Source organism: Bemisia tabaci, chromosome 9 (genome assembly GCF_918797505.1).
Source record: "Bemisia tabaci chromosome 9, PGI_BMITA_v3".
NCBI lineage: Eukaryota > Metazoa > Arthropoda > Insecta > Hemiptera > Aleyrodidae > Bemisia > Bemisia tabaci.
This window is the reverse complement of record NC_092801.1, coordinates 32,396,421-32,407,749: the sequence shown is the minus strand read 5'-3', so window position 1 is coordinate 32,407,749 and position 11,329 is coordinate 32,396,421. Positions and strand designations below refer to the sequence as shown.

The window sequence follows — 11,329 nt, the reverse complement described above, 5'->3', positions numbered from 1 at the left end:
GATACATCGTTTTTTTCTAAAGCAGTAATGACTGGGATAAAACCGGATTTCTTCAGAGTGACCGGGATAATATGCAGTAATTTTACCTATACAGTATAGTCATTTATAATAGTGGATGTAACTATGTTAAGGAACCGGGATAAAACACATCAAATGCATCATGAAACATAGCAAACACATCAAACACATCATGAAACACTTAAAACGCAATATACACATCATGATACACCTAAAACACATCAAACACAACAAACACATCATGTAACACAATCAAACACATTAAACACAACAAATACATCATGAAACACAATCAAACACATCAAACACAACAAACACATCATGAAACACAATCAAACACATCAAACACAACAAACACATCATGAAACACAATCAAACACATCAAACACACCATGAAACACAATCAAACACAACAAATCGCATGTATCGATAATCGCACGTTTCGATAACCGCATTTATCGATTCCAAATTCCCCAAATTTCCCCATTTATACAAAAAATTACGAATCTTCCTATTTCTCTACTGTTCGAAATTATATGAATTTAATTTTTGATCATTAATAATTGTATGTATTTCATTACAATTCTTTTCTCCTATCTTTGCGACTTATTTTTCATTATCAGTTGCATTACTTCATTATCATGTGATGAAAAACAGCTGAGTATTTTTCACCACTTGGTTTTTCAGTTTTAACCTTCAAAAAACAAAATTAAAAAAAATTCCCGATTCGATTTTTCTCCCGATAATATTGCGATGATTCGCCGTCGATAAAATCGCGATTTTTTTATCCGATAATATTGCAATAAATCGCGACGTCGATAAAATCGCGATATATTCTCCGATTAAATCGCAATTTATGGCGATCACTACTACTCGGGAATTGCAGCAGCAAATCCAAAAATTGTTACGCATCACCGCCACTCTTTAATTTAAATATCAAACCGACCTGTGGCCTTTTATCAAGGTTAATATAAATACATCCCGTTTTATTAATGACAAACCTATTATATTTCGTTTATATTATATTATATTCTATCCTATTTGCTTTCCATCCATTTTATTTTATCCCATATAAACCGTTTCAAACTGATTATTCACCTTTTTTTAAAACTCCAACCTTAATTGAAGTAAGTTTTTAGCTAAATTGAAGATGATCTTTTGAATGAATAAGCACTTAACAGAACTTCAGCAGTATTAATATTAATAAAATTTACGAGAATAATGTAAATTAAAAAAAATTAAGTGATATTTTCATAACGAATTGACAGAATATACGAGGGGGTTGGGCCGCGGAGCGGCCAGGGGGCGGAGCCCTCTAGTCTGGAAAAAAGTTGTAATTAAAGATTGAGGATTTATTTGGTTGTCAGATAGCTGCGAATTGATTAATAAACTTTAGTTAACGATTTCTTTTAATTGATTCTTAGCCACAGGAAAGGAAATGAGGAACAAGTATAGGAAGGGAAATAACAGGAAAAACTGAAGGAAATAGTCGGAGTAAAAAAAGGAAAGATACGAGGAAAAAAATGTGGAAGAAAAAATGTTGAAGATGAAAAATTGGATTGAGAAAAATTTAAATACAAGGAATATTTTCTTTTAAGGAAAAAAGGATGTAATCGAAAAGGGAAGAAATTAAAAGGAAAAATGAAAGAGACAAAATATAAAAAAGAGAAATAATGAAAACTGAAAATTTAAAAAGAGAAAAAAACGGAGAAGAAAAATAAAAAGGGAATACTGAATGGATAAAAAAGCAAAAATTTGGAAAGAGGAAAAAATGAAAAGAGAGAAACATATGGAAATGGATAAATACTTAACAAAGAAAAAGTACCGTTGGATAAAAAAAGAAAACATTATTTTAAATGGAGAAAATAAAATCTGGAAAAAACAATAAGGAGGGAAAAAGATAAATCATAAAAAATGAAAAAGAGAAAACAGGAAAAAATGAAATAGGGAAAAAATCAAAAAAAAAAAAAAAAAAAAAAAAAAAACTTGAACAACCAGGACCATCTCTCACGAGTTAATCGCGACAAAATCCAACGCTAAGTTAAATCCAAATTAAAGTGCACAGAGTGGCAACGCGGCAGAGTCAACCTAACCTCTCTCAACACAACACCACTCATCACAACGGTGCGGCGCACACTAGATCGAGTCAATTAGAGAGGTCGGACATGAAATTGTTGACTAAAACTGCAAATATTGATGTTTATTTCGTCGTATTTCAAATTTCAAGGGGAGCTCCTGGAATAAAATTTCACGAGAAAACTAATGAAACCACTCTTAGAACCCCAAAGTTGTGTATAAACGGAGCTATGAGTGTTTAAAATTTCCGAATTTTGTCCGACCTCTCCTATTGACTCGATCCATTGTGCGGCGGGCCACGTCGATCGATAGCCCCAGCCGCTTGCTTATATACCGGTGTGTTTCAGCTTCTTCTCGACTGGGAGTTGTGGCGCGCTCCTGTAATCCAGCTACTTGGAGGTCGGGTAATCTGGATGGTTTGAGGCTGGGAGTCCTGGTTGGCAGTATTCTGCGTCGACCGAGCGTCCGCACTAAGCTTGTCATCAATATGGTGACCCTGGAGGAGTCCGGGGTAACCAGGTTGGCTAAGGAGGGGCGCACCGGGCCAGGGGGGAAACCCAGCAGCCAAAAGTCCCCGTGGTGAGCAGTAGTGGGATAGCGCTTGGGAGTAGGGTCTGTCAGTCAGCCCAGCCAATAGAATCGGACAGTTACCTTTTGCATATTTTTGGTGTGACAATGATTGTTCACCTAGTTTCAATTTAGAGACACTTATCAGTTTGGAAAAAAAACGAGAAAGTAAAAAAAAAAAGTTACCTTTTGTATATTTTGGTGTAACAATGTTAGTTCGCTTAGTTTCAATTTAGAGACACTTTTCATTTTTGAAGAAAAAAACCGAAATACCTTTTGCATATTTTTGACGTGACAATGTTTGTTCACCTACTTTCAATTTAGGGACAAATTTTATTTTTGAAAAAAATGAAAAAAATATAAAAAATAAAAAAACCAATGAGGATAAAAATAAAAAACCCAAGTTACCTTTGGAATATTTCGGGGGTGGAAATGTTTTCAATTTAGAAGCCAGTTTGATTTTTTGGAGAAAAAAATCAACAGACATAAAATAAAAATCCGAGTTTCCTTTCGAATATTTTCGGGGTGGAAATATTTGTTCAGGTACCCTCGCCTTAGAAGTAATTTCAATTTTTTAAATAAAAAATTAAAAATCTGAACTTCATAAGGATGTCACAAAAACTTTTAAAATACCTAGGAGCCTTACCTACAGCTGTACTTAAAATGTATTTTCGATTTGTGGAAATATATTTAAGGATTTGATTCTGCTTTGTTTTAGGTACCTTATAATTTTTTATGGATTTTTATGTTTCGTTTCCCTCATTTTTCATCCTTTTTTATACTTCTTCATTTCTGTGTGCTATCTCGTTTCTTAATTTTTATGTTTATTTTCTTTCATTTTAGGAGGTTACAGATGTAGAAGATATCTTAAAGATACGTAATTATATTTGATTTTTGAAACTAATGTGTGAGTATGACACGCGATATCTTTTCAATGCAAAAAGTTCACCCCATTTCATTTGGATCCGTTCTACGGTTGCGGAGCGACGGAGATACGCCAAGCGCGAGTCAGAATCTAAGGGTATGGGTTCGAATCCCGGCGGAGGCTTAATTTTTTTTACTCGAAAGAATTTGATCTAAACCATGTACCTAGATCAAATCTCTGCTGTAGGTAATTTTTCTAATTTTATTTGACATTTTTTAAATTTGTCCAAGCCATTTCAGCTTTTTTCAAGCTTATTGTCTGAGATCTTTTTTACACTTGTTCTGAGTTTAATGTTCTAAATAGAAACAAGCAGGGCCGGATTAAAGGGGTGGCCACACGGGCCGCGGCCCATGGCGGCAAATTTAGGGGGCGGCAAGTTTTGCAATTTTTTTTTAATGTAGGTAAAAAAAAAATCGGATTCAGAAAAAAAATACAAACGAGAAAAGGCGACAAAATCTCTCATTTTGTGAGAGTATAGTAATTTCTAATTTTGTCGTCGTTCGGTGATACAAGCGACAGCACCTTTAATTAGTCGAGTTAAGAGAGAAACCAAACACGCAATTTGGCCTGGAATGGCGCGGCGCAGAGAGCAATGATGACGAGGACTTGAGATGAAAAGGAGAAGCCCTCGGCGCGGCGATCGCCATGAAACATATTAGGGCCTACAAGACTGCATGAATGCTCCACAGATTGCGTCGAACACCGTGCGGCGTGCGGCCAGCAGTGGTCGTCGTGAAATGCATAGCGCCTACAAGACTGTAGGAATACTTCACGCATTGCGCCAAAGACAGTGTAGTCAGCGTGGCGCGGCGGCGGAAGTTAAAATTATTACACCACATTTATGTTTGTTCTTTCATAATTTTTTCGTTCATTCCTTATAAATGGAAGGCCTTGTCTACACAGAGATAAGTTTACGGAACCTAACTTTCGCGCAAAGTTCCGTGAACTTTTGCTGGTAGTGTTGACAGGACTTTCGCAAAAATATGACCAACATTAGTAAACGCGTCTTATGCACCCCTTTTCTACCGGCACGTTCACTTAATGGTTTTTATTGATGTTTCGAAACGAATGAGAAGGAGGAGGCAAAATACAGGCGCCCCATGGGTGGCAAGTAGGTAAATCCGGCCCTGGAAACAAGTGCGCAGAATTTACTGAGTTTAGTGGAATTTCAAAGGAATGGAATGGATGAGAATAGGTAAAAATTGCACATGAATGAGGAAGGTGATATAATTGTATCAACTTTAAGGTGGCTCTGATCGAGTAGCTATCAAAATGAAGGTGAATTCAAAATTCAATTTCACGCAGTGAAGCGCCGCCACAAGATTAAAATTGATAGAAAGATAATCCCTTTCTTGCTTGCGCATTTTCACGATAGCGTACAATTAGCCCTATAATACTGCCGCGGTAAGGAAGAACTCCGTATGAACATTCGAGAGTTGCCAAATTTCCTTCGATAAAACAAGTATTTTTGACGAAATTTATGCACATTTTTCTTTGAAATTTTCAGATATTTTAGAGTAAATTGCGTACGAAATTATCTGAAAATGTTGGAAAAAAATATTCAAAATTTTCCCAGTAAATTCGGTTTTTATCGAATGAAACTTGGCAACGCCTGAAGGCTCATACGGCGTTCTTCCTTAGCACGGCAGAATACAGGGGTGTTATTCAACCCAAAACTTGAGGGGGCGGGGAAGCGGGCGGCTCTTCAGAGGAGATAAAATTGAACGTATTTATGCCAAAAGGTACTATGTTTCACGCAAAACGTATTCACATAGTTCCTTTTTCATGAGTACGTCCAATTGTGCAGGAGAAATCTGATATAAAAAACCCGGACCTATTTCAAATTCTGATTACAGCGGGCTCATCTAGGGACTATCACCTGTCGATAACCACAACAATCATGGAAATCGGCCCAGTAGAACGCTCAAACGAACTATGAGAAAAAATAAAAAATTACATTGTTTAAATGGGAGAATTCGCAACTTTACCACGTAATATAAAAAAACCTGGGTCATATTTTCAAAATCTAAATGGGGGGGGGGCAGGCCCCCCGCCCCCCTTCGGACGCCACTGCCACCCTTCATCTGCTATCTGTAACTCCTTAAGAGGAGATAGTCGGGCCAATTTTTAGACGTACGCCCTTTAGAGCGCTTGAGAGACCTTTATACGTGTATTTTTCCTTCTCAAAATGACAATTGATTTGAACACAGCGTAGCATATTTTGATCAAACTTAACATCAACTTATCTCAAGTTTCTAAAATAAAAGAAATCTGAACACGATATTCGTGCTGAATGGATGTCCATGTTGCATATGAAAACTTGAAGGCGCGATAGCGTGAGTAGTGAGGCGTGACCTCGCAATGCTCTGCATGCTCTACGCTGCTGGTGAGAGACGGGAAAATAGTTAAATAACGAGACTGGATTACGTCTTCCCGGTCTTGGGCTGTGTTTTGTGCTAAGGAAAAACGCCGTGTAATCCTTCAGGCGTTGCCAAATTTCATTTGACAAATCGCTTATTTATCGAAAAACTTTTGAATATTTTTCGGTCAATTTCTCAGATAATCTTGTTTGTAATTTGATCTAAATTGTCTGAAAATTTCAAGGAAAAATATTCATAATTTTCCTCAAATGTAAACATTTTATCGGAGAAACTTTGGCAACTCTCGAATTTTCATACGGCGTTCTTCCTCAGCACTGCAAATTAGACAAACGAAACCAACACAATATGGAAGTAGAGCAAAGGAAAGGACGCGCGTTGACGACGGCGCAGAGATACAACTATTCGTACTTGATGGGTGTCCGTGCTGCATCTACAAAATTGAAGGCGCGATGGTGCGAGCCGTAAAGTCGCGATGCTCCGCTGTAAGCTGACAATGAGGTGTCGCTCAGATTCATGAGAAATTCTTAAAACGAGGCCTTTTTACGTCTCTCCTATCTTTGGCTGTGTTACTCACGTAGCCTTTGAAGCACCCACCATGAACAAGACAAACGGAACAAACATAATATAGAAAAAGGGTAGAAAAATAGACGCGCATTAATGACGGCGCAGGGATACAACTATTCGAGCCTGATGGATTTCCGTGTTGCATCTGCAAAAATTGAAGGCGCGTTGGTGTGAGGAGTGAACTATTAATGCTCCGCTATATTTTGCCCATGAGGTATCGCTCAGATTCGGGAGAAAAGTCTAAAAAGAGGCCCGAACACGTCCTTCCTGTCTGTGGCTGGATTAAGCGAAATTTCATCGCGAACATTCTCACTACACATGAGGATCCAGAGGTCATACCTTCTTAATCAATCTGTCATCCGCCATTCGTTGAACATAACCGCATACCAGACAAACTGCGTACAACATTACGTAAACATTACTTAAATTTTAACCTTCGTAAATTATGGTTTTAAGTATACAACTCGGTTTGCGACGTCGCAAACCGTCGTACTTCATTTTTTAAACAGAAAACTACTCAACGGAAATTCTTCAAAACTTCCGTGATTTTTTTTCTATGTGCGAAGAAAATTCTGCAAAAATTTCAAGGAATGATGTCAATTTGCTCTCCTTTAGAAAAATAACATAGAGGCGGAGATTTTCAGACACCGCAAACGAGTTATGTGATTGCCGACTTATACAGTCAAAATATTTCCGATCTCTCCTATTGATTCGATCCACTGTGCGTCGGGTCAGTCACTTGGCCAGCCCCCTTTAAATTTAAACATGACTTTGGTATTACTACGTCGATATAATGTGGTATCTACTTCTCTACTCTGTGCACTGTATTCGTCCGCGTGTCAGACCGTCTTTAATCAGATTGGAGCACATTCGACCACAGTCATCTCCCAATGCATTCTGAGATTTTGTTAACCTAAATATGAGTCTAACCTTGTTGTGCTCTCTCGCCACAGTCCTGACTTTTATTGAGGCCCCAGTGAGTATAATATTCATATGAAGGCGAGTGATTCCTTTTTTTTCCAATCGTAAATTTACCGAGAAAGTTTACAAGTTTGAATGTTTTTGGACATTTAAAAAAGATACGATTACTCTACGAGAAAAAAAAAATACTTTGGAGGCCATTAGTCGTGAGTGCCTTTTCAATATTTCAGGAGGTTTGAACGTATAAAGATGTGTACAATTCTCAGATAATTGGACCGCGTTAAACAGAAAAGAACCAAGCCACATCAGCCATTGCCAAATTTAATCGAGCACTTTAATTTTTTACATGAAAACGGATGTACGGATTTTCGTGCAAATTTCAGTGGATTTTCTCTACAGTACAAAGCAAATTCCTTAAAATTTTCAAAGGAATCCACACAAACATTCTCTCGTAAAAAATTAAATTGCCCGATTAAATTTGGCAATAGCTGATGTGGCTTGGTTCCTTTCTGTTAAACGCGGTCCAATTAGTTATGTTCAAAAAATAGATAACAATTTTTCTCCAGGGCAGTCCCTCCATTTTTATGGCTTGCTCGGGAAATGTATAAAAATGTCAAAATTATTGAATAATTAATATTTTCACCTTTATGTATCACTCAAAATAAAACTACAACACTAAAACCCGCTCCAGAGATTTTTTTTTGCATACTTTCTTGACTCTGGCCACTGGAATTGCTGCATCCCTGCCAGACATTTGGGAGTAAATTATTGTTTTCATATCTTACACATTTTTTTATAATAGAGATATGAATCGAAAAATGGAGCTGGCATCATATCTGTCGGACAGAACTCCACACAGTTCACCACGAGGCAAAATTTTCAGACAATACAAGTAACAAGCCATCGAGTAGGCAACTAATGCCACACGAAGGTCGTTGTCTGGCCTACCTCGAAAACTGAAGGCGAATTAGAGAGAAGCATTACTGCATTAACTCGAAACTTCTCTTTGAGTGAACACCTCTACATTTTTAGTCAGGAACCGCCGCTGACCTACTCAACAGGTGTAAGGGCAGTCGGTTCTGAATTTTTTGTCTTTTTTTCAAAAATTCGATATTCTACTTTTTATCCTAATAAATTACACACATGCTCAGGATCATTTTAAGCTTTAGTTTTTCAAATTCCAGTGATTATTGGAGGAGTTACAGCTGTTTTTCTCAAGCAAGGTCAGGTCAAAATAGATCGTATCTTCTTCTTCTCTTTGCGATACTGAAGAGTTTAGTTTTTGAACATTTTTGCCCCTTTATCTCAGGATCCACAGATCGGATTTTCAAAAACTTTTTTTGTTAGACAGCTCTAAATTTCCTCTTTCAATTGACATATGAGTGTTCTGATATGTTGTTAAGTAGAGTTCTTAGAAGACTTGGAATTGAAAAAATCATTAAAAATAAAATGAAAATTTAAAAAACGTCGCTAAATTTTATTTTTTAGGGAAATCGACATAATTACATGTCAATTAAAAGAACACGATTAGACCTGTCTGACAAAAAAAAAGTTTTTAAGAATTCATTCAGTAGAACCTGAGAAAACGGGGCAGATAGTGACATAGATTTCAGTGTGATGAAATGATAGCCAGAACCGACTGGCCGTTTAAATCGCCTGATGGTAGAACTAAACTGATTTACTGCTTAATTTTTTGTTGCAGCCCACTCCTACCCCACCACTAGAGGGCAGAAGTTTCGATGAATTACTAGATGCGTTCGCGGTAATAGAAACCAAACGAATAGCCGTCGTGCACAATGCAACACAGCTAGCCGCGGACCGAAAAAGCGAGATGACGGTGAAATTCTTGCGGGTCATCGGAGAAGCGAGTGACGTGCTTGTGAACATGCGGCGTTTCTTTGATGCTGGTAGGGTCTTGTTCAATTTTAAAAAGGACAAATCAACACCAAAAGAAAAAGAAGATGCGATTGCGGTAAGAGCAACGTCGATTCATATGTGTACCTATAATGAGAACAATGCTAGATCAACTGGATTGCATTTTGCAAAAAGGAACCACTAGCATTGCAATGTTGCTAAGATTGTGCAACTTCTTTTGTCTGGGAGGAAAAACCCGATTATCCATTGGATTACATTTTGCAATAAGAAACCACTATCACTGGCAATTTCATAAACGCACATATCTGCAGGAGGAAAGTAATGTCATGTATGTTGTTTCTAAAATGGGCCAGAAATAGTGGTTCCTTATTGCAAAATGTAATCCCATTAATAGTTTCTATTTTACTCGCTAAAAACTGTAAATTTAAGACAAAAATTACCATCTAAATTCCATAGTTCTTCACGATTTCCGCAATTTTATTGCAAAAGATGAAGTTGCACAATCTTAGCATCATTGCATTGCTAGTGGTTCCTTTTTGCAAAATACAATCCAACTATACTGTTGAGCCAATCATGGCTGGATTTACCTACTTGACGCCCATGGGCCGCCTGTATTTTGCCGCCCTCTTCTCATTTATTTTGAAACATCAATAAAAACCATCAAGTGAACGTGCCGGAGGGAGAAGGGTGCATAAGACGCATTCACTCGTGTTAGACACATTTTTTGCGTGAGCCCTGTGAACACTATACTAGCAAAAGTTCACGGAACTTTGCGCGAAAGTTCAGTTCCGTAAACCTATCTCTGTGGGGACAAGGTCTTTCATTTGCAAGAAATAAACTAAAAAATTAAGAAAGGACAAACATAAATGTGGTTTAATAATTTTAACTTCCGCCGCCGTGCCGCGCTGACCATACTGTGTTTGGCGCAATGCGTGAAGTATTCATGTAGTCTTGTGGGCACTGTGCGTTTCATGCCGCGCCGACCGCTGTTGACCGTACTGTGTTTGACGCAATGCGTGAAGTATTCATGCAGTCTCGTAGGCGCTAATATGTGTTACATGCCGACCGCTGCGCCGCGTCGAGGGCTTCTACTTTCCATCTCAACTCCTCGTCATCATTTCTCTTTGCGCCGCGCCGCTCCAGGCCAAATTACGTGTTTGGTTTCTCTCTTAACTCAACTAATTTAAGGTGCGCAGTCTTTTGTATCACCGAAATACGACAAAATTAGAAATAATGAACTCTCAGGAAATGAGAGATTTTGTCACTTTTTCTTGTTTGTAATTTTTTTCTGAATCCGATTTTTTTGTACCTGCATTTAAAAAAATTGCAAAATTTGCCGCCCCCTAATTTTGCCGCCATGGGCCGCGGCCCATGTGGCCACCCCCTTAATCTGGCCCTGGAGCCACTAGAGAATTTGCAGGTATCTTGAAAAATAGTTTGAACCGATTTTGACTCCGGAAACGAAACTCAAGACTTTGTAGGTATGCCCTCGAGTTATGGACAAATCGACCAATGGCGAGGCGTGAATGATCGCGATTATCGATGATTCCCCATTTGAGCTGTGGTAAAGAATCGATTATTATTGATCGTGGGTGTTCGCAGCGAACATCCTAATCGATCCTTATCCATAGGTTTAAATGGCAGATCAATCGATACATCGCGAAGCACGACTCGCCTTAGAAATCGACGGCGAAACTCCCAAACTACGTATTTCGTTTGCGGTGTTGTAGAATCTCCGCTCCTATTTGATTTTTTGGAAGGAGGAGAAATCAACATAATTCTTAGAGGTTTCCACAAAATTGTCCTTGCATAACGAGGAAAAATCACGCGTCTTTAAGAATTGCTGTTGAGTGTTTTCCAATTAAAACAAGCGGGAAAGTTCTAATACTGTCGTATTAGAAAAGCGCTCAGGTGTTAGTAAATGTATTTAGTGAAGAAAGGAAGTATAAACTCCGTCGACTTGGCTGGGAAATGGAAATAAAACATCAGCTGATAGCAAACA

At 38.0% G+C, this 11,329-nt stretch overlaps 1 protein-coding gene across 4 annotated transcripts in view; it reads left to right on the top strand.

Annotated features, from left to right (window-relative positions):
- Positions 1-7,250: 7,250 nt before the first annotated feature.
- Positions 7,251-11,329, top strand: part of LOC109030358 (uncharacterized) — a 36,619-nt gene continuing 32,540 nt past the window's right edge. For 2 of the 4 annotated variants that reach the window (XM_019041284.2, XM_072304451.1), the window contains exons 1-2: positions 7,257-7,507; positions 9,155-9,424. In XM_019041284.2, the coding sequence (XP_018896829.2) occupies positions 7,451-7,507; positions 9,155-9,424 (327 nt within the window). In that variant the 5' untranslated portion in view covers positions 7,257-7,450. Of the gene's footprint in view, positions 7,508-9,154; positions 9,425-11,329 lie in introns of all 4 variants that reach the window. The other 2 variants (XM_072304452.1, XM_072304450.1) reach the window with 2 other exon arrangements.